This window comes from Balaenoptera ricei, chromosome 10 (assembly GCF_028023285.1).
Source record: "Balaenoptera ricei isolate mBalRic1 chromosome 10, mBalRic1.hap2, whole genome shotgun sequence".
NCBI lineage: Eukaryota > Metazoa > Chordata > Mammalia > Artiodactyla > Balaenopteridae > Balaenoptera > Balaenoptera ricei.
This window is the reverse complement of record NC_082648.1, coordinates 38,736,657-38,761,632: the sequence shown is the minus strand read 5'-3', so window position 1 is coordinate 38,761,632 and position 24,976 is coordinate 38,736,657. Positions and strand designations below refer to the sequence as shown.

The 24,976-nt window shown below is 36.1% G+C and overlaps 1 protein-coding gene across 2 annotated transcripts in view; it reads right to left on the bottom strand.

Moving 5' to 3' along the window:
* The window catches only part of ARID2 (AT-rich interaction domain 2), a 169,612-nt gene that overhangs the window by 75,732 nt on the left and 68,904 nt on the right, over positions 1–24,976 (bottom strand). For both annotated transcript variants that reach the window (XM_059935721.1, XM_059935722.1), the window contains exon 4: positions 3,869–4,002. In XM_059935721.1, coding sequence (XP_059791704.1) covers positions 3,869–4,002 — 134 coding nt within the window. The remainder of the gene's footprint in view (positions 1–3,868; positions 4,003–24,976) is intronic.

Genomic DNA, 24,976 nt, shown 5'->3' with positions numbered 1-24,976 from the left:
ACATAAAGATCTAATTAGTTTAATGGGAAAAGGCAAGAAACAAGAGTTAGAAAACTGCTAGATGAAACATTTCAGAAAAATACAGATTTGAAAAAAAATCTTTTAAAAATGTCACTAAATGGGATGCAAGTAGGAATCTATTGTCACAACATGCCACAGAAGAAAATCATGTAAGTAAGAAACTTCTTCATTTCCCAATGTAGATATCTGAGGAGACACCTCTTCAATTCTAAAATATTCTAGGAATTTCTCCAATAAGGAGTATCACAATACAGTTATAAATGAATAAGACACCGATTCTTTATAATATTTAAGGTTGAACAATAATATATTGTTCATTTTTTATAATCTTGAAAAGTAAAATTTCTTATAAATAACATAAATATCTGGGGAAAATGTAACATAACTTCTGTGAATATAGGAATAGATTTTGATATTTCTATAGTGCACACTGGAATTGATCATGAGATGCCAAGTCTCAGCAATAATTAAGTTTTTAGATTCCACAAAATTTTCATGCAAATCTCTTCAATAGAAAACAAATTGGAACCTATATTCAACATCTGTCACAGTCTTCTTTATGTGCTTTCAATATGATCTTGGAATTGTTCTGTTTGCTACTGAAGAATAACAGATGCCATCATATACTCAATTCAATACATCCTTACGTGAATGACTTTGCCAAAAGTCATCCCCAATTAAAATAAAATGAATAAATATGATAATTATGAAAAGTCCTCTAATTATATGAGGCTTGGTAAAGATTCCTAAGATAATATATGAGAAAATGCTTACAAGATTTTAAGAGCCTCCCTTCCCATCCCCAAGGAGGTATGATTAAATAGCCACAATGTTATAATCTGAATGGGATCGGAAATTTTCAACATTCTTGACTCAGTGTTTATACAAACGCACCACTGCTGACAAACTAATTTAATCTGAGGTAATCTCTTTGTTTTCAGTTTAGAGGAAAGGGAGAATTGTTCCTAGAGTGCTGTTTACATTACAGATATTAGACAGTACATTCTTTCCATTGATATTGGCAGTGATTGCTGTAGTTCAAATGTCTGTAAGAATATGGGACATGTAAAGGAAAATCTTTGCTCAAATACAACTGATAAAACTAAAATAATAAATCTTCCTGTATAAAGCTCTCCCAAATTTACGTAACAAAAATGCGAATGGATAGGGTGCTTGGCTTCCTTTGACCAAAATGATTGAATTGGATTAAATGATCACTAAAATCCTTGCTAGCTCTAAAATTCTACAGTTCTATTAATTTCAATGAGTTGTCATGTGCCAATTTTGCCTTTCATAATTTTTCTACTAAAGATATTGCAAATAAATTTAAAATTAAAAATTTTTAATTTAGAAACTAATTAATTTTTTAATTTTAATTTTAAAGTGTAAGAGAAGATGAACAAAAAGTCCTTAGTAATCTACACTACAATTCTGCAGAACTGACTGTATCCAAATCAATACCAAGGAAGAAAGAATAAAGATGGAAACAAAAAGATTAGGTATTTATGGCATGGAAAAGTATGAAAAACTATGCAAATAAAGTGACTATATTTTGATGCCAATGTTTACTAATTCTAAAGTTCAAAGCAAAATCTATGAATACTTTTTTGGCCACTTAAAGTCACTGGGCAAAAGGCGTCAGTATTCTTAAAGGAAAATTTGGTCCCATATTCTATCAATGTACAATATTCTATCATGACAATTATGAGTAGAATTGCACTATGAGTAGAATAAATGCCAATTTATTATATTACCTTTCAAAATACTGTATTAGAATACCTTTTCTTAATATCAACAACATAAGCATCTCTAGATAAAATACATTTATCCAAATACATTAATCTAAACCTATAAGAAGAGTAAGGCTGTATAATCAAAGATGTACACACAAATCTTTTAAACATTCTTATTAAAATTTCCTAAGGCTCTTAATCTACCACCATGTAATTCTACTTTGGTGTTTATTTACACACACACAAACAGACACACACATATATATTGACAGCTATGAAGCTTACTATATTTCCTTAATGGCATTTGAAAAGAATCATCAGTGAAGGATTTGTTTTATATATTGATGGTCATGTTAATTTTTAGGACACTGTCATAATGTTGCTATGGCTCCTTCTAGAAAAATAAAAAGCACCTTCAAATTCAAAATGCTGCCCTGAAACACTACCTCTTTTCAGTTTGAATTAGATATATTGTAGTCTGATGTTCCCCAGCAAGTCCTAGTTTTTTTTCCTTTCATGAGTCCCCAATCCTGATTTTGTCAAACATGTTACATATGTTACATAACTGCTCAGATTCTCCTTAAAAAAAAAAAAAGACAGACATATGACAGCATATCAGAAAGGAGTTATTGTAACACCAGATTAAGAAATTGTCATTCCCTTAAAAATTGTGTAGCTCTATCCGTGACGTTCATTACCTTCTGAAATACCAGAAATATCTTTTTTCTTGAAGTAAATCATGTTTAATTAGGGGAGGGGGACAAAAAAAAATACAACAGATCCAGAAAAAAAATTCATTTTAAACAAGATCTAATGTAGAAATGGGTCAGTTTGAGAAGCTGGAATAGATACCAAACTCTATTTAAGCTACAAGAATGGACAGTTCTGCTGTTGATGAAATATAGGAACAACACAGTTACAAAATGGTCTTAAAGGTCTTTAGTACAAGGGCTCATTCAATGTAGGAATACCCTCTATAACATCCTTGATTTAGATAATGGTCATTAGCTCTTTTTTAAAACAGGAAGCATATCACCTAACAAGTCACCCCATTTTATTTAATCAGCTTAAGCTGTTAGTAAGATCTTCTACATGGTGACTTAAAATGTTCCCTTTTAACAGTAGTTCTTGAGGTAATAACTTCTCATTAAAGATAAAGCTCGATTTGGTTTGCCCTCACCACTGCCACCACCCCTCCCAAGCCCCAATTATACAAAAGCATCAGATGAAAGCCTCTTCTAACGGAGATCACAGATTCTAGGAGATTCTGTTTCCTCAGCTGATTGGGGAAGAAACAGAGTCAAATTCAACATGAAACAAACTGAAAATAGATAATGGAAAATTTAAATCAGTGATACTGGCACAAACGAGGGAGCTTAAAACTAAGGATTACCTAAGAGATTGGTATTAGTACCAATGAAGAATAATAAAGATCTAGATAATTGTATATTTTATAAAGAACATACCCTTGAAAAAGATGTATCTCCTCTTTTTCAGGCCAAATGTTGGTGATTCAAGAAAAGAGATGCTGACCTCTTCAGAGCTCTCTTCCTAGGCATCACCGTCTCAAACCCCCGAGCCACAGACAACGGAACTCCCATCTATTCTGTCTCAAGAACCTCTTTATTAGACTCTCAACCTGATTATTTCCAACTTGAGTCCTGTTCTTTTTAGCTGCAGATTCCTCTATAACCATTACAAGAATGACATGAATGAAAAGAATCTTAAATCCCTGGTAGCATGGCAGGAAAATAGTTGAATGGTAAGAAACATTTCTGAGAAATTCTGGTGCTGGGAATTCCAGGAATTGTAGAAAATCTAACAGATGCTATGAATACTCCTTTGGTTTCCCTAATCCTAACAGGACCTTCCTCTCCTCATTTTAGTAACTATTCAGGTTAAACTAATCTTTAGACAAAGAAATAATTTTAAAACTTCACTTGAAAATACAGGTATATTTGTAACTCTAAATTCCTGCAACTAAAAATCTTATATGCAGGCTAGGACAGAAAGGGCCCTCATACCAATTAGTTCAATTCAATTCATTGGATGATGTCTATTTTCCTAATTCAAAACTGTGGAACTATGCCTTGTTCATTTCCAGTGATATTTACCTGACACACTGTGTTGCTGGTAATTGTAGGAAGATGGAATTGCACCAATAGGAAGCTGTGGTTTGGGATTGCCTGGTGGTACCTCATCATCATCCTCCCCAAAATGATGAACTTTCTCGTACTTTTCTAGGTAACTGAAATAGAAAAACAGTACAGCAGAGATTTAAAATAGATTTACATCTTGTTTTTTAACTCCCACCACATATATCTGTTTTCCTTTTCTAGAGGCCCTAAATTTAAAATACTACTACTACTACTAATAATAACAAGATACCACAAACCTCATATTAGTGGGACAGTCACTTCAGCAGTAATACTGAAGACAAACTCACTGTAATGGTGCTAAAAGTGTTTTTAAATTTTCAGAAAAGACCACACCACTGCTCAAATAAAAATGTAAAAGTAAAGAATACCAAAGGACAACTACATGTAGATGAACAACAGTACATTTTATTTACTGATTAAAAATAATTATACATGGTCACCGTAAAAACCACGTGAAGGGGCTTCCCTGGTGGCACAGTGGTTGAGAATCCGCCTGCCAATGCAGGTGACACGGGTTCAAGCCCTGGTCCTGGAAGATCCCACATGCTGCAGAGCAACTAAGCCCATGCGCCACAACTACTGAGCCTGCACTCTAGAACCCGTGAGCCACAACTAGTGAGCCTGCATGCCGCAACTACTGAAGCCCGCGCACCTAGAGCCTGTGCTCCGCAACAAGAGAAGCCACCACAATGAGAAGCTCGCGCACTGCAACGAAGAGTAGCCTCCGCTCGCCACAACTAGAGAAAGCCCGTGTGCAGCAACGAAGACCCAACACAGCCAAAAATAAATAAATAAATTTATTTTAAAAAAAAAAAAAAACACGTGAAAATGAGAAGATTTCCTAGCCTCCACAACTCACTCATCACAGATAACCACAGGTTCATGTGCTTTCTGTATATTTTATGTGCATGTTTTTATCTAACAACATATTTTAGAGATCTGAGCATGTCAATACACACAGTACTATCTCAGTCTTTTTTTTTTTTCTCTCTTAATGTTTATTTATTTGGCTGTGCTGGGTCTTAGTAGCGGCATGCAGGATCTGGTTCCCGACCAGGGATCGAACCCAGGCCCCCTGCATTGGGAGTGTGGAGTCTTAACCACTGGACCACCAGGGAAGTCCCTACATCAGTCTTTTTTAATGGCTGTATAATATATGGTCCTATTGATACATCATAATTTAATGAGATCTCTAGTGCTGTAACTAGCTATGTTCAGTTTTGCTTTTTGCTATTACAAGTCATGCAGCAATAAGATTAATCTCAGCACTTGTTTAAATATTTTTCTCTCGATAGACACTGGAAATGGTATTATCAACTTTAAACAGCAATACGGCCAAATTCTCACCCAAAACTGATGTGCCCAATACATTTTGACCAATTTATAAGATAGTTGTGTATTCCCCACTGGATCACCGTTACAGGGTACGGTCAATCTTCTTAATATTAACTAGAATTAAATTCCCAAATTTACAATAAGATTCCCAGAAGAAAGATTTTTAAATGGGGAAACAACTGATCAAATCCCTGTCAAACACAACAATGTAACTAATGAACTTGTTACTACACTTCATAAGAACTTAAGCTGATTAATACCAGAGTAAAGTTCTAAATGTGATCATTTTATAGATGAATCCTTCCATCATTCCTGACCCAGGCAGGTACTAAGTCCATTAGTCACTATTTTAACAGTCCTGCAGAGGGAGGGCCTAAAGACGGTGGAGGCGTAAGACGTGGAGATCACCTTCCTCCCCACAAATACATCAAAAATACATCTACATGTGGAACAGCTCCTACAGAACACCTACTGAACGCTGGCAGAAGACCTCAGACTTCCCAAAAGTTAAGAAAATCCCCACATACCTGGGTAGGGCAAAAGAAAAAAGAAAAAAACAGAGACAAAAGAATAGGCACAGACCTGCACCTCGGGGAGGGAGCTGTGAAGGAGGAAAAGTTTCCACACACTAGGAAGCCCCTTCACTGGTGGAGACAGGGGGTGGGCAGGAGGGAAGCTTTGGAGCCACGGAGGAGAGTGCAGCAACGGGGTGCAAAGGGCAAAGCGGAGAGATTCCTGCACAGAGGCTCGGTGCCGACCAGCATTCACCGGCCCGAGAGGCTTGTCTGCTCCCCCGCTGGGGCAGGTGGAGGCTGGGAGCTGAGGCTCCGGCTTCAGAGGTCAGACCCCAGGGAGAGGACTGGGGTAGGCTGCGTGAACAGAGCCTGAAGGGGGCTAGTGCGCCACATCTAGCAGGGAGGGAGTCCAGGAAAAAGTCTGGAACTGCCTAAGAGTCAAGAGACCATTGTTTCGCTGTGCGCGAGGAGAGGGGATTCACAGCACTGACTAAACGAGCTCCGGAGACGGCACGAGTTGTGGCTATCAGCGCGGACACCAGAGAAGGGCATGAGACACTAAGGCTGCTGCTGCCGCCACCAAGAAGCCTGTGTGCAAGCACAGGTCACTATCCACACCTCCCCTCATGGGAACCTGTGCAGCCCGCTACTGCCAGGGTCACGTGATCCAGGGACAACTTCCCCGGGAGAACACATGGCATGCCTCAGGCTGGTGCAACGTCATGCTGGCCTCTGCCGCAGCAGGCTCGCCCCGCATTCCTTACCCCTCCCTCTCCCTGGCCTGAGTGAGCCAGAGCCCCCTAATCAGCTGCTACTTTAACCCCGCCCTGTCGGAGCAAAGAACAAACGCCTTCAGGCGACCTACACACAGAGGTGGGGCCAAATCCAAAGCTGAACCCCGGGAGCTGTGCGAACAAAGAAGAGAAAGGGAAATCTCTCCCAGCAGCCTCAGGAGCAGCGGATTAAATCTCCACAATCAACTTGATGTACCCTGCATCTGTGGAATACCTGAATAGACAATGAATCATCCCAAAATTGAGACAGTGGACTTTGGGAGCAACTGTAGACTTGGGGTTTGCTTTCTGCATCTAATTTGTTTCTGGTTTTATCTTTATCTTAGTTTAGTATTTACAGCTTATTATCACTGGTAGATTCGTTTATTGATTTGGTTGCTCTCTTCTTTCTTTTTCTTTTATTTTTTATTCCTTTTTAATTTTTTATTTTTAATAATATTTTTTAATTTTTATTTTAATTACTTTATTTTCTTTCTTTCTTTTTTTTCTCCCTTTTCTTCCAAGCCGTGTTGCTGACATGGTCTGGGTGCTCGGGCCGGGTATCAGGCCCAAGCCTCCGAGGTGGAAGAGCCGAGTTCAGGACACTGGACCACCAGAGACCTCCCGGCCCCACGTAATATCAAACGGCGAAAGATCGTCCAGAGATCTCCATCTCAACACTAAGAACCAGCTCCACTCAACGGCCAGCAAGCTATAGTGCTGGACACCCCATACCAAACTACTAGCAAGACAGGAACACAACTCCACCCATTAGCAGAGAGGCTGCCTAAAATCATAATAAGTTCACAGACACTGCAAAACACACCACCGGACGTGGTCCTGCCCACCAGAAAGACAAGCTGCAGCCTCATCCACCAGAACACGGGCACCAGTCCCCTCCACCAGGAAGCCTACACAACCCACTGAACCAACCTTAGCCACCGGGGGAAGACACCAAAAACAACGGGAAATATGAAGTGCAGCCGGCGAAAAGGAGACCCCAAACACAGTAAGTTAAGCAAAATGAGAAGACAAAGAAATACACAGCAGATGAAGGAGCAAGGTAAAACCCACCAGACCAAACAAATGAAGAGGAAATAGGCAGTCTACCTGAAAAAGATTTCAGAGTAATGATAGTAAAGATGATCCAAAATCTTGGAAACAGAATGGAGAAAATACAAGAAACGTTTAACGAGGACCTAGAAGAACTAAAGAGTGAACTAAACAATGATGAACAACACAATAAATGAAATTAAAAACTCACTAGAGGGAATCAATAGCAGAATAACTGAGGCAGAATAACAGATAAGTGACCTGGAAGATAAAATAGTGGAAATAACTACCACAGAGAAGAACAAAGAAAAAAGAATGAAAAGAACTGAGGACAGTCTTAGAGACCTCTGGAACAACATTAAATGCACCAACATTCGAATTATAGGGGTCCCAGAAGAAGAAGAGAAAAAGGAAGGGACTCAGAAAATATTTGAAGAGATTATAGCTGAAAACTTCCCTAATATGGGAAAGGAAATAGTCAATCAAGTCCAGGAAGGGCAGAGTCCCATACAGGATAAATCCAAGGAGAAACATGCCAAGACACATATTAATCAAACTATCAAAAATTAAACACAAAGAACAAATATTAAGAGCAGCAAGGAAAAAGCAACAAATAACATACAAGGGAATCCCCATAAGGTAACAGCTGATTTCTCAGCAGAAACTCTGCAAGCCAGAAGGGTGTGGCAGGACATATTTAAAATGATGAAAGAGAAAAACCTACAACCAAGATTACTCTACCCAGCAAGGATCTCATTCAGATTCGACAGAGAAATTAAAACCTTTACAGAAAGGAAAAGCTAAGAGAATTCAGCACCACGAAACCAGCTTTACAACAAATGCTAAAGGAACTTCTCTAGGCAGGAAACACAAGAGAAGGAAAAGACCTACAAAAACAAACCCAAAACAATTCAGAAAATGGTAATAAGAACATACATATCAATAACTACCTTAAATGTAAATGGATTAAATACTCCCACCAAAAGACATAGTCTGGCTGAATGGATACAAAAACAAGACCCGTATATATGCTGTCTACAAGAGACCCACTTCAGATCTAGGGACACATAAGGACTGAAAGTGAGGCGATGGAAAAAGATATTCCATGCAAATGGAAATCAAAAGAAAGCTGGAGTAGCAGTTCTCATATTAGACAAAATAGACTTTAAAACAAACACTACTACAAGAGACAAAGAAGGACACTACATAATGATCAAGGGATCAATCCAAGAAGAAGATGTAACAATGGTAAACATTTATGCACCCAACATAGGAGCACCTCAATACCTAAGTCAAATGCTAACAGCCATAAAGGGGGAAATCGACAGTAACACAATCATACTAGGGGACTTTAACACCCCACTTTCACCAATGGACAGATCACCCAAAGTGAAAATAAATAAGGAAACACAAGCTTTAAATGAAACATTAAACAAGATGGACTTAACTGATATTAATAGGACACTCCATCCAAAAACAACAGAATATACTTTCTTCTCAAGTGCTGATGGAACATTTTCCAGGAAAGATCATATCTTGGATCACAAATCAAGTCTTGGTAAATTTAAGAAAATTGATATCGTATCAAGTATCTGTTCCGACCACAATGCTATGAGACTAGATAGCAATTACAGGAAAATATCTGTGAAAAATACAAACACATGGTGGCTAAACAATACACTACTAAATAACCAAGAGATCACTGAAGAATTCAAAGAGAAAATCAAAAAATACCTAGAAACAAATGACAATGAAAACATGACAACCAAAAACCTATGGGATGCAGCAAAGGAGGTTCTAAGAGGGAAATTTATAACAATACAATCCTACCTCAAGAAACAAGAAATATCTCAAATAAACAAACAAATAAACAAACAACCTTACACCTAAAGCAATTACAGAAAGAAGAACCAAAAACCCCCGAAGTTAGCAGAAGGAAAGAATCATAAAGATGAGATTGGAAAAAGAAATGAAGGAAACGATAGCAAAGATCAATAAAACTAAAAGCTGGTTTTTTGAGAGGATGAACAAAATTGATAAACCATGGGCTAGACTCATCAAGAAAAAAACGGAGAAGACTCAAATCAATAGAATTAAAAATGAAAAAGGAGAAGTAACAACTGACACTGCAGAAACACAAAGGATCATAAGAGATTACTACAATCAACTATATGCCAATAAAATGGACAACCTGGAAGAAATGGACAAATTCTTAGAAAAGCAAAACCTTCCGAGACTGAACCAGGAAGAAATAGAAAATATAAACAGACCAATCACAAGCACTGAAATTGAAACTGTGATTAAAAATCTTCCAACAAACAAAAGCCCATGACCAGATGGCTTCACAGGTGAATTCTATCAAACATTTAGAGAGGATCTAACAGCTATCCTTCTCAAACTCTTCCAAAATATGGCAGAGGGAGGAACACTCTCAAACTCATTCTATGAGGTCACCATCACCCTGATACCAAAACCAGACAAAGATGTCACAAAAAAGAAAACTACAGGCCAATATCACTGATGAACACAGATTCAAAAATCCTCAACAAAATACTAGCAAACAGAATCCAACAGCACATTAAAAGGATTATACACCATCATCAACTGGGGTTTATCCCAGGAATGCAAGGATTCTTCAAACTATGCAACTCAATCAATGTGATAACCCATAATAACAAATTGAAGGAGAAAAACCATATGATCATCTCAATAGATGCAGAAAAAGCCTTTGACAAAATTCAACACCCATTTATGATACAAACCCTCCAGAAAGTAGGCATAGAGGGTACTTACCTCAACATAATAAAGGCCATATATGACAAACCCAGAGCCAACATCATTCTCAATGGTGAAAAACTGAAACCGTTTCCACTAAGATCAGGGACAAGACAAGGTTGCTCACTGTCACCACTATTAATCAACATTGTTTTGGAAGTTTTCGCCACAGCAATCAGAGAAGAAAAAGAAATAAAAGGAATCCTAACTGGAAAAGAAAAAGTAAAACTGTCACTGTTTGTAGATGACATGATACTATACATAGAGAATCCTAAAGATGCTACCAGAAAACTACTAGAGCTAATCAATGAATTTGAAAAGTAGCAGGATACAAAATTAATGTGCAGAAATCTCTTGCATTCCTATACACTAATGATGAAAAATCTGAAAGAGAAATTAAGCTGGTGCAACATTTACCGGTGCAACAAAAATACCTAGGAATAAATCTACCTAAGGAGACAAAAGACCTGTATGCAGAAAACTATAAGACACTGATGACAGAAATTAAAGATGATACAAACAGATGGAGAGATATACCCTGTTCCTGGATCAGAAGAGTCAATATTGTGAAAATGAGTATACTACCCAAAGCAATCTGCAGATTCAATGCAATCTCTATCAAACTACCAATGGCATTTTTCACAGAACTAGGACAAAAAATTTCACAATCCGTATGGAAACACAACGGACCCCAAATAGCCAAAGCAATCTTGAGAAAGAAAAACGGAGCTGGAGGAATCAGGCTCCTGGACTTCAGACTATACTACAAAGCTACAGTAATCAAGACAGCATGATACTGGCACAAAAAGAGAAATATAGATCAATGGAACAGGATAGAAAGCCCAGAGATAAGCCCATGCACATATGGTCACCTTATCTTTGATAAAGGAGCCACGAATATACAACGGAGAAAAGACAGCCTCTTCAATAAGTGGTGCTGGACAGCTACGTGGAAAAGAATGAAATAAGAACACTCCCTAACGCCATACACAAAAATAAACTCAAAATGGATTAAAGACCTAAATGTAAGGCCAGACACTATAAAACTCTTAGAGGAAAACATAGGCAGAACACTCTGTGACATCAATCACTGCAAGATCCTCTTTGACCCACCTCCTAGAGAAATGAGAATAAAAACAAAAGTAAACAAATGGGACCTAATGGGACTTAAAATCCTTTAAGTCCCTAAATGGGACTTAAAAGCTTTTGCACAGCAAAGGAAACCACAAAGAAGACGAAAAGACAACCTTCAGAATGGGAGAAAATATTTGCAAATGAAGCAACTGACAAAGGATTAATCTCCAAAATATGTAAGCAGCTCAATATCAAAAAATCAAACAACCCAATCCAAAAATGGGCAGAAGACCTAAATAGACATTTCTCCAAAGAAGATATGCAGATTGTCAACAAACACATGAAAGGATGCTCAACATCACTAATCATTAGAGAATTGCAAATCAAAACCACAATGAGGTATCACCTCACACCGGTCAGAATGGCCATCATCAAAAAATCTACAAACAATAAATGCTGGAGAGGGTGTGGAGAAAAGGGAACCCTCTTGCACTGCTGGTGGGAATCTCAATTGATACAGCCACTATGGAGAACAGTATGGAGGTTCCTTAAAAAACTAAAAGTAGAACTACCATATGACCCAGCAATCCCACTACTGGGCATATACCCTGAGAAAACCACAATTCAAAAAGAGTCATGGGGCTTCCCTTGTGGTGCAGTGGTTGAGAATCTGCCTGCCAATGCAGGGGACACGGGTTCGAGCCCTGGTCTGGGAAGATCCCACATGCCACGGAGCAACTGGGCCCACGAGCCACAATTACTGAGCCTGCGCGTCTGGAGCCTGTGCTCCGCAACAAGAGAGGCTGCGATGGTGAGAGGCTCGCGCACCGCGATGAAGAGTGGTCCCCACTTGCCGCAAATAGAGAAAGCCCTCGCACAGAAACGAAGACTCAACACAGTCATAAATAAATAAATAAATAAATAAAAGAACGTGAATTTCTTAAAAAAAAAAAAAAAAGTCATGTACCAGAGTGTTCACTGCAGCTCTATTTAGAATAGTCAGGACACGGAAGCAACCTAAGTGTCCATCAACAGATGAATGGATAAAGAAGATGTGGCACATATATACAATGGAATATTACTCAGTCATAAAAAGAAACGAGATTGAGTTATTTATAGTGAGGTGGATGGACCTAGAGTCTGTCATACAAAGTAAAGTAAGTCAGAAAGAGAAAAACAAATACCGTATGTTAACACACATATATGGAATCTAAAAAAAAAAAAAAAAAAAAAGGTTCTGAAGAACCTAGGGGTCGGACAGGATTAAAGACATCAACGTAGAGAATGGACTTGAGGACACAGGGAGGGAGAAGGGTAAGCTGGGACGAAGTGAAAGAGTGGCATGGATATATATACACTACTAAATATAAAATCGCTAGCTAGCGGGAAGCAGCTGCATAGCACATGGAGATCAGCTAGGTGCTCTGTGTCTACCTAGGGAGGGTGGGAGGGAGACACAAGACGGAGGAGATATGGGGATATATGTACACATATAGCTGATTCACTTTGTTATACAGCAGAAACTATCACACCATTGTAAAGCAATTACACTCCAATAAAGATATTAAAAAAAAGAAAAGTCCTGCAGCTACCCACCCCTTTGCTTTTATAGTTACAGCCAGCTGAGATGAGGGAGGAGTGTATCAATGAACGTATATGGTGATCTCAGAAGTATTATTTTCTTTTTAGTACCAAACCTTAACTTTCAAGGTGGGATGAACGGAAGTTATACATTTACAAACAGAAAAACTAATGACGTGGGAAGTCATCACCATTCCTCATTTTCCCCTTCCAGCTTTACAAGGCACAATAATTCACATCTTTGAGACCAGAAAGGAATTAAACTGTCCCTTTCCATTCCTTCTAAGTTCTCCATATAAGCTCAATTTGAGCAAGGAACTCTTTCTTAGCTGGCAGCTTGATAGGTAACGAATCCAACACTTTTCTCTACTGTTGGAGATACAAAAGCAGAGACATATGCCCAGATATAACCCTTGAGCATTAAGGACAGCATGCAGCTGCATACATTTCACCTTGACCCAGCAGATAGAATTTACAGTCTAAAAACATAAAACAAAACAAAGCAACATGATTAAAAAGAGACAGTCTCTCTCCATTATAGACTCACGATGGACTTAAATGGATAATAAATCAAGGCTATTCTTTTTGAATTTCTAATGCAGATATCATAAAAAGAAGAGTATATATAAATTTGGACATAAATAGCTGCTCAAAAATTGTGACATTCTCTGCAAATGAGGGATTATCTACATCACATGAAATAACTCAGGCAACAGTACTAATAGAGATATTTTAGAGAGTATGGTCTTTCAGAATTGAACTCACTGTGGAACCGTTAAAAACAAGCTAAAGATAATTAATTCTTATTAAATAATTTTTATTTAAATATAATCAAAATAACAATGATGTAGAACTTTATAATCAAAACCTTACACTAATAATATGTTTAAGATGCTGTTTATAAATTTGGTTCGCATAACTGAGCACAGTAGATTTAAAATTCGTGTTTTTTATTACAGCTGGGGGAGAAGACACAACACTACTAGTAAAGAAAGACCATAAATATTATCTTTTCCCTCCCGGAACACCCAAAATGGAGCATAAGCAAAATGGAGTGACTGACAACACCACAAGTACCAGATACTCACAGTAAATAGTATATATTATATACATAAAGCCCTTCATAATTCAAATTTTCGTAAGATTTTTTAAATATACGACTTCTGGTCCCATGGCACATTCTAACCCTATTCCTCCAAACAGATTCTTTACATAATTCCAATCCCCAGAAATTTATGGTTTAGGCAAATTGTTACAATTTTTGAAATTTTTATTTCCCTGGCTTGAGGGTCAGTGCTTGTTCTCATTCATGATTAAATATTTCCAACTGAGACTCAACCTTTCTTAGTTCAGCTGAGGTACTGGCACCCAGTTCTGATCTCTTGTCCCCCTCAATAAATAAGCACAAAGCCCTTTTTTGGTTTTTCAAAGAGCTATACTTCTAAAAACTAAAAGGTATTAATACACAAGAGAAAGGAGCTAAAATACAAAGTTATGTTTCAAAGTCTAGGTCTTCAGATTTAATTCTCTATCATAACCCTGAGCTTACACACTGACAGATACACGGTGTTCACTTATTAAATTACAAATGCTAGACTACACATTTCTCTTTCTTCTCAAAGCCAATTACACTGCTATGAATAGTTACTATATTAATCAAACAGGTATTTACAGAGCTCTTTCAGTAATCTGTCTAGTAAACGACAGATTTAACTCAAGACTGGTAAAATACTGGAATCCAGATGGCAGTCACTCCCTCATCGGCAACACAGAAAACTAGGTTCCTTAGTTCAACATTAGGTACAGAATCAGGTGGCATGAGTTATATCTTCTTTTTTTTCAACTTGGCACTAATTTATTTTGTGGTGGATTCTATGCCATAGGTGACAGATTTAGAAGACAAAAGCAAATATGAACACTTAGCATATAATATTGGAATTATTTTAAATGGCACTATTCAATTAAAAAGCTTAATACATGTGACCAATAAAATGAGAGGAAAAGAGTCCATTCAAAATAGCATCAAATAATATAGGCAGTTTTGCTATGAATGTGGAAAATTTTAACCTCTTGCAGTATCTGACAGATTAAGCACACCAAACATAAATTAGTTTACAGAAGATTTAAATATAATCACCAATAAGACTGATTTATTAGAAATACAATGATTTCCTTTTCAAAATCTCCATAGAAATTAAAAAACTGATTATATATCAATTCACACAGAAAACCAAAATAAATTTAAGATTAAATATTGTATAAGGTATATTCCCTAACTGCAATCAATTCAAAGACATTATTTTTCTAAAAAAGAAATTAAACCCTTGGAAAATTAAAAATAATTTTATGTAAAAGTAGAGAAACTAGTACAACAGTAACCCATCAGCAGATATCAAAATTCATGGTCAATCTTATTTCATCTATAGCACAATTAACTATATTCACAACACTTTTAAAGCAATTCCCAAGTATCTCATAACTTTCTTTGTAAATATTTTGGTAGAATTCTTAGAAATTAAAAATATGTATAAAAACTTTTTGAAATGTTTTAAGAAAAGATGGCAGTTCAAGGAACACATATTCATCTCGTCCCTTAAATCCAATTGCAATGAACTTTGAAGAGTAAAAATAGAGGGATACTGCATAATTTCTAAGTTAGAAAACTTTCAGAAATTCTGGTTCATTAAAAGCAACTTCAAGGATTTACAAGACTAACTTGCAAAACAATTCTTGAGAGAGTAACATGGTCTAGTGGAAAACAGAGGAGATCTTAAGCCAAAACACATAAAAAGGCAAATTCAATTTGGATTTCCTTTAGCCACTAAGGATCAACAAAATATGAGGGTGTGTCTGATAATAGGATCCAGAGAGTGACAATTATTTAAGAAAAAAAAAAAGTGTAGAAAGTTGGGTTGAACTCAGTGTTTGTTGAAAGAAGCAAAGTCCTTTAAACTTCACCTTATAGCTTATTTGTCAAAATGAACTCAAAGACCCAGGGGTGTGGGCACCTATCAGAAGCACCAGCATGGAAAGACTGGTATCATCAGGTAATGGGACCTCTATGGACATGGTGTACAAGAAATTTCAAGATGAAACACCCCGGCACAAAATCAAATATGGTGACATACAAACAAGAAAGGTAATGACATTTCTTTGCCCAGGATTATCCCCGCAAAGAGGGGCATGAAAAAGTAGATTTGACGATGTAGAAGATCACCTCTGTAATGCAGAGGGCATGCCTGAGAAACAGCTCCTCACAGAGGGGAAAAGAATGAAAACAATGGGGTGGACAAAAATGAGACATGTATGATAAACAGGAGGTCAAACAAAGGGGCCAAAAAAAAGAAGTGGCCCTGAAGGAAAGACCAGAATAAATGGAACAGAAGCAGTATCATTGAGATAACAGAAGAATTTCTTTAGCTAAAATGCTTAATGGGTATATTAAAAAGGTTCCTGGAGTGTCAGGGTACAAGGACCACCAGGCAAAAATTAATGAAAAGAGAAAAACACTCAGACATATCCTGATGAAATATGCAAACTTCAAGGATAAAGACAATTCCTAGAAATACCCAGAACCACCCCTACTCCTGAAAAGTTACACAGAACAGTTGGGCTAGGCTCTGACTTCTCTTCAAAATTAATTGTCAAAGATAATAAATAAGTATCAGAGCTTTGAGGAAAAAAAGTTATTTCACAAGAACTCTCCACCCAATCACATTGCTCAACTAAGACAAAAGAAATTCATTTTCAGGTATGTAAAGACTCAGTAAGTAATCTACTTGATGAATCAAAATTAAGGAATGTTTAAATAGCAAAACAGATGATTAAGGATGTGCACAGAAACTATTTAAACTCAGATATTAGTCTCAATTGTAACTATCATATTACAAAAGAGAATGCACATTGGTAATTACAAAATAACATGTAAATGTAAAATTAATTTTAAAAATGTAAAACTATTAAAATAATTTGAAAATGATACTCCTTATATGCAGTTCAAGAACTTTTCCACAAAAATGAAAAATAAAAAGGAAGTAGTAATAAGAAGAATTAAAACTGTATTCTGCGTGTTACTTACACAGGAAGAGTGATCAAAATGGGTTTATTCTCATAGTTAATATTAAGGGAAATATGTTCTTGGGAGTGTTTCTAAGCTTTTTACAAGTGTTTAACAACAAAAAGTCAAGATCATTACTTTCCAAATCACTAGAGGGAAACAAAAACATTAATGTATGTAATATGCAGAGAAAAGAAGAGAAAGAATACCCTGTGATATAGCAATTATACTTAGGCATACACCCTAGAAAAAACTGGAAACAACTCAAATATTCACAAATGATAGTATGAATAAAAATACTGTGGCATATTCATACAATGAAATAGTATATAGTAATGAAAATTAATTAACTAACATAGATCAATACAAATGGCCAACAACAAAATGTTAAATCAGTTCAGAATACATTATGACTCCATTTATAGGCAGATCATAAGCAAAAAATTAAATATTTTTTAAGCAATAGATAAGTAGGAGGTAAAACCACAAAGAAAAGCCAGATGATAATTATCACATAGAAAATAAGCTAGGACTTACCCCTCAGAAGAGAAATGCACACACAGGGGGCTTCAAAGGTATTAGTAGAGTTTTATTTGTTTTATTTTGTCTTGTTTTGATGTGGATAAACTTGCAGGTATTAGGCTTTTTTGTGTGTGTATGATAAAATTTAAAACTAAAAAAAAATTTAGAACATCGGAAAAAAAGCAGTGAGTAATTTCAAACTTAAAAAAATATATATATTTCCACTGCTATGTAAAATGTTTCCAATTACAGAAAAGGATTAGCATCTCCCTGAAAACTAATCTAGCAAAACTCTTGACAAAACTTCATAAAAATTACAGTTAAAAAAGGACTACATATATAAATACTAGAAAAAACAATCTATTAATATTTATTAAATACACACACATACTCAAGACTGAAGATTTTATTGCAGAAATCCAATGATACTTCAAGATTTAAAATTTTATAACATTAAACTCACCTGTAGACCAAAGAGAAAAATATTATCTAAACAAAGGATGCCAAAGGTTATTTAATAAAATGATGCATCCATGCTTCATTGAAAATAAATTTAGTTAATGAAGAATTCTAGAATATTCCTCCTTTTGATCTCTCGTATGGTCCCTTTGTTATGCCATACACATCGAATAATTCCCAGTCCACTCCTTTACCAGTATAGGCTTACTCAGAACATTGCACCTTAACTTGATCCAGAGTTCTTGCTTCTGTAGAAAAGTACCCTTCAAAGTGGGGCACACACACAAGATACTCCAAGAGGAAGAAACACTTAATGGATGGGTTGACACTGCCTCCCCCCTCCTTCACTCCATTTATCTGGCAGTCCATATGTTACTCATCCCATGTGAGACAACATGGAGGGGCTAACAGTGGAATCCTCATTCATTCATTAACTTCTGACCAGTGGAAACTTCATCATTCATTAGATTCCATGTACTATGTCTGTGCATGTCTAGGTTAACTGGACATTTAATTTAAAATTTATGTAAAAGATTTTATCTAATTTTAACTAAACCACCTCTCACAAAAATAAGATTAAAAGATCCCTTCAAAGAAACTACAGTTTGACTAGTGCAAGCAAACAAACAAGAAAATGGCAGAGCTAACACTTCTCACGTGAGCTCATTATCAACAATACTGTGAAGTAAAAACAATGGCAAAGCAATCAGATATGAAAGAAGAGGGCCAAAAGATTTCTACATTATCAAAACCCACCTATCTGAACTGTGAATTTATATGCCCTGACCTTGCCCTAGGCCAATGTTATACTTTTTATGTTGGTGACAATTTGTAAGGTGTTCTAAGTATCCAGAATTTGAAAACAAATCTCTACGTTTTTCTCAACAATATTTTTCAAGTCACCGAAACTTAAAACTTATTAAAGCTTAAAAATAAATATTATTTCAAGTACATGTAGTGATAAATATTTACAAGAGTCTTTCCAAGGCCAACTTCCATATCACTGGGAAAACATTTCTTTATTTTCTTATGATAAAAATAGCTGAATTAATACATAAAAATATGGCAACGAAATACTGTTAGAAAATGACAAGAAATCGCTACTAAGAAGTTGAAGAAACAAGGATTAGAGCAAATTATACTGTGTGGGAGGTTTTCTATAGAGGTGAACTCAACTACAGATGTTTCTAATATATCTGAGCTTATTGTATTTACTTGATTCTCTTTAAAAAAAATGAAATTTACAAAAAACTATCAATACTTTTTGGTGAGTCTTTAAAGGAAAGTAGTACCAAAGATACACTCTCATAAGCAAATGGCTTTTACAGACAGAAATTTTTCAGAGAAACATGCTAATTCTACTTAAGGCCACAATGAAGAAGCAGATACTTTAAATGGGAAGGGGAAGAAGAAGTTGGGGGGAGGGGATGACGGAAGATGAAAGAGAAAGAGGATAGAAGGGAAACAGGGAAAGAGAGGGAAGGTTATATGGGTAAGATCAGACATGTGAAAATCATTTACTGTTCATGTAACAGGCATGGTAATGCAGCAAAGAAGTTGAAGTCACAAGTGACAAAAATGGCGCAAGATGATTTCAGTGTGGTCAATTATATAAAAAACATCTTTGAAATAAGGCAAAATCTTCAAATGTACTTCATAATGAGATGTGAAGTGACAGAAAAATATTTTGTACCACAGAGGTTGAATGGATATCTTAGTGAAGAGTACTTAAAAATGCTACCAATCTTGAGAAGAGTTATGCACTCTACTTTTCAAAAGTCTCAAATTTGCTCACTTTTCCTGTGACAGCATCAGGTGATGAGCAATACCTTACCTAACAGATAATTTAGAAAACAAAACAAAACAAAACAGGAAGACATTTAATCTACCCTTTAAAATAAAGGTGAAATTTTAACAATGAAAAGAAAGTAATTACTTTTAAAAAGAAACTCATGCTATGGAGAGAGCTCTAAAAAAAAGGGGGGGGGGTGTTTTTTAAAAAGAATTTTCCTTCCATCATGTGATTTTTTTTTTGCTGAAAATATTTTGCATGTGTCTTACATTAAAATTCTCATATCTACATTGAAGTAGGAAAAAGAACTTTCCAAACTATTTAAAAATCTCCCCCAAATTCTATGGGCTTCGGACTCTTTAAAAACTTTTATATTGATAAAAGAACAAAGAACTCACATGTCCTCAATTCAGATACATCAATTGTTTATATGTTGCTCATTTGCTTTATCATATTCTTATTTTTCTCATTCAACCCCTCCCTCTCTCTCTACACACACACACACACACACACACACACACACAGTTTTTCCTGATTTAAAATTAAGTTATTTCTCCTTGTTTTTCATAAGCTTGACATTTTTAACAGTTCAGGGCAGTTATTTTGTAGAAAGTCCTACAATTTAAATTTGTCTTATGTTGCTTTATAATTAAATTAGATACCGAAAATGTCCTTTTGGCAGAAATACCACGGAAGTAAATGCATATCCTAGTGCATATACTAGGAGGTACATCATGTCGATTTGTCCCATTGGTGGTACTGTTAAGTTATAAGATACAGCAGGCTCACCTTGTATTTTCCCTGCTCCTGCCCTAGAATCACCCTTTCCTCCAAGGAAAACTGCTTCTTTTTAATGAGGAATGATGTTTAGAAGCCAGTATCTGGACCCTAGATATGATCATTGCTTATAGAGGTATCTTTACTTCTAAGACCTTTCAATATACATCAGAAATACAAACATATGCATGCACGTGCATATAAATCTATTTCTATCTCTATATAAAAGGATGAGATGATACTAATACTAATACCTCTACTGCCAATTCAATGGCAGCTTTCCCTCTTCATATTTTTAACTCTCTTCTCTGACAGTGAGAAATCTGGTTGTTTTTCTCAATAAAATTATACATATATATGATCAACCATACAATAAACAAACCTTCTAGAATTCAATATAATTTTTACAGTTCCTTTTGTTTTTACATCAATGATATATCATTTGAAACACAGGTTCATTTGTTTTTGTTTGTATTCTCTTTTAGATTTGTTCTTCCACATTCTTGTTGGTTTTATCGTTCAAAATTTGTTATGAAATTTGTGGGTTACAGCTAAGGTAGCAACTATAGGTAATTTATTGATGCATTTTCTTTGTTCTTTCGTTTTTCAATTGCTTTTTACATGTAGGAAGGTCTGTATTTGTGTTCTATTGGTTACCTTTGCACTTATACATCTGCAATGCCTTAATCCCATTTTCTTATTATTTTATCATCTAGCAGGTCAACTTTTAATGAATGGTATCTTCTTATTCCCAACTACTGCTTTTGCAACAATTGATAAGTTTTTTCTACTTTCCTCTTTACCTTTATAGTTGCATTATTTCTACTTTGTAAGAACATATAAGATTTACATATTTTTCTTTCACCTTTATTGCCACCTATGTTTTAGTCTTAGATCTACAACTAAATATAATTAATACTCACCATGGATCCCTATGCAAATGTTTTCTAACCAACTCTTAGTTGGATAAAGCTCATGCTCTAGTAGATTCCTCAAGAAGAATTCAGGTGTATAGTATTCTCTGAGTTTTGCATGTTTAAAATGTTTTTGTATTCTTAATACTTGAAGAACAGCTTAATATAAAATTCTGGGTTCACACTTCTTTTTCCTGTAGTTTCTTGAAAATGCTGCTCCATTATTACTTTGCTTTGTATGTTTCCTTTTTTTTTTCTTTAATAGTGCTGCTATGAACATTGGGGTGCATGTTTTTTTTTTAATTTATTTATTCAATTTATTTATTTTTGGCTGCATTGGGTCTTCCCTGCTGCGTGTGGGCCTTCTCTAGTTGCGGTGAGCAGGGGCTACCCTTCGTTGTGGTGCACAGGCTTCTCATTGCAGTGGCTTCTCTTGTTGCAGAGCATGGGCTCTAGGCACACAGGCTTCAGCAGTTGTGGCATGCAGGCTCAGTAGTGTGCCTCGCGGGCTCTAGAGCGCAGGCTCAGTAGTTGTGGCGCACAGGATCCCTCGGCATGTGGGATATTCCCGGACCAGGGCTCAAACCCGTGTCCCCTGCACTGGCAGGCGGATTCTTAACCACTGTGCCAACCAGGGAAGCCCTGCTTTGTATGTTTCTATTAAGAAGTTGTGTCAGTTTAATTCTCTGTCCCTGTAGGCTTTTGGATCTTTCCTTTCCTCCTGAAGGCTCTGAGAATTTTTTATCTTTAAAGTCTAACAGTTTGGGCTTCCCTGGTGGCACAGTGGTTGAGAATCTGCCTGCCAATGCAGGGGACACGGCTTCGAGTCCTGGTCTGGGAAGATCCCACGTGCCGTGGAGCAGCTGGGCCCGTGAGCCACAACTACTGAGCCTGCGCGTCTGGAGCCTGTGCTACACAACAAAAGAGGCCGCGACAGTGAGAGGCCTGCGCACCGCGATGAAGAGTGGCCCCCGCTTGCCACAACTAGAGAAAGCCCTCGCACAGAAATGAAGACCCAACACAGCCATAAATAAATAAACAAATACTTTAAAAAAAAAAAAGTCTGTTTTACAAGGTTATGACTCAAAATTGACTGTTTAACATCAATTTCTCCAGGTAGCCTACAGTCCTTTCAATATGTAGATGCAGGTCTTCTTTTATTTTTGGAAAATTTTTTAAAATTATAGTTTTAAATATTGTCTCTGTTCTCATTGTTTAGTTTTCCTAATTCAATTATACATATATGCTGAATCTTTTTTTGTCTCACTTCCATTTCAACCACTTTCTCTTTTACCTGTTTTACTTCTTTAATTCATTTTCATTTTCTTGATTATTGTTCTCCTTTTCTTCAATGCCTTTGATTAAATTTCAGTTGAATCCATTCCCTCTTAGGCATCTTGGAATTTTGAATTCATTTCTAAGATGGTTTTTATCTTATTCTTCCATATTTTTCTTGGGTTCGATCAACTCTTCTCATTTCTTTCTAGGCTTCTTTGCTTGTGATTTTGTGGGGTTTTGAGGGATATTTTGTTTGTTTTTGTTTGTTTTTAAATTTATGATTTTAGTTGGTTTTTCCTATCTCCAAATGCTTGCCTGAGGTTATTTCATTCAGTTTAGAGAGCTGTGTTACAGTTTTCTACTGTCATGTGGTTGTTGTCTTTTGAGGGAAGGGCTTTCATTTGCTGAGATATTTTGATTCTCATGTTATGTTTTCTTCTTATGGTAGCTTTCCATAAATTTAGGAGGCTTTCATCTATTGTGACTTTGGCTTTGGGGTGGTTCATAAGATTCCTATTTCAAGAGCCTCCCCTCTTGTTAGCATAGCAAAGTATGATTTCTTTAATGGATGATTTTTTTTTGTGTGGTGGTGGTGATGTGAAGAGGGTGGTTGTGTATCCTCCAATTTGGGGGGAGTGGTTTCCATTTCATCTTGCAGAACCTTAAATTTCTCCCTTTTGCTTCTTTTTCCTTCACTATCCAATCTCCAAAGGGTGCTTTTCCTTCTCTTTAACTTTCTTCTCCCCCAGAAAAAAATACCCTTCAAAGGCTACCACCCTCAAATCACACACACTTTTAAGCCTAGGACCTATAATCAGTGCTCTGATCTACCAGGACTCTCTTGTACTTAAGGTGTGGGTTCTCTTTCTAATGGTGATTTTAGAGCAATCCTAGTTTCCCCAACAGTTTTTCAGAATTGCCCTTGTTCTCCACAAATGCTTGCTTCAGGAGAGAGAAATCTCTCTGCTGGGATTTGATGTTTACTTTTCTACTTACAGAAAAGTTCATAGCATTCTGTCTTCTAATTATGTTGAGGGCATGGATTTTATACAGTTTTATTTGTTCTTTCTTGTTGAACTTTACTGATTTCGATTTTGGAGGATATATGAAGAGACTTAGATTTACCTTACCTATCATTATCCTTACTTGTCCAGAAACTGATTCGAATCCTATTATACATAATGTAAAAATGTGAAAGTATCCCAAAATGTGTAAGAAAAACTGATCTCAGGCAAGATGAAAAAGATGTTAAATTTCAACAGAAAAACACTGCATAATTAACAAAAGGAATTAAGAAAAGAAGGATCATAGTTTATTATGTGTACACAAAGATGCATCTGTTCCATTTTCATCCATGTACCATTCTTCCATTATGGAAAAGCAAGTATCAAAATAAACTGAATACAGAAACAGACTTTTGAATCAACGTATGACAATCATACTGACATTTTTTAAAAATTGAAGCTTACGGCTCTGATTAAAATAGGATTCAGTCATTCATTCAACAAATACTTATTAAGCATTTACTATGTGCCAGACACTTGGAATACTGAATAAACAAAGCAGATAAATATCCCCATCTAACATTCTCATGGGGGAGAGAAATAAAGAATGAAATTAATAAACTTATTTTTTAAGACGATCACAAGAACTTTTTATACGGTTAATAAATAAAATTTAAAATATAATTTAGTTCACTTTTATCATCATACCAAAAATTTTCTTTTAGGTATTTCCATCTCACTACATTAAGTTAAATATTGGGGAGTATGTTCCCAGTTTTCCATTTTTAGGAATATAATTAGAGTTTGTGAAACACAGATGTCTAGAGGATATCACCAAGAGATCCTGGACTTAGAGCTAGATGAAATAACTTGTGAAACATTGGGTTGTCTCTCCTTGGAGAGTGGATAATAAATACATTTACAGGTATAAGAGGAATCATTCCAATTGTTTACGTTTTTGTTGTTTGCTTCAAGTGTATGTGTGAGAAGAAGGGTTGTATATAGTTATTAAGCAGCCAAAAATGAGGCCTACATTAAATGTTTGTCAAAAATTCCAGTTCTAGAAATTTATCCTATATTGCATGTTGGCAAAGAATAGGATAAGTTAAGTTTAACATTATAGTAGTTTATGACAACTAAAGACTGGAAAAGGG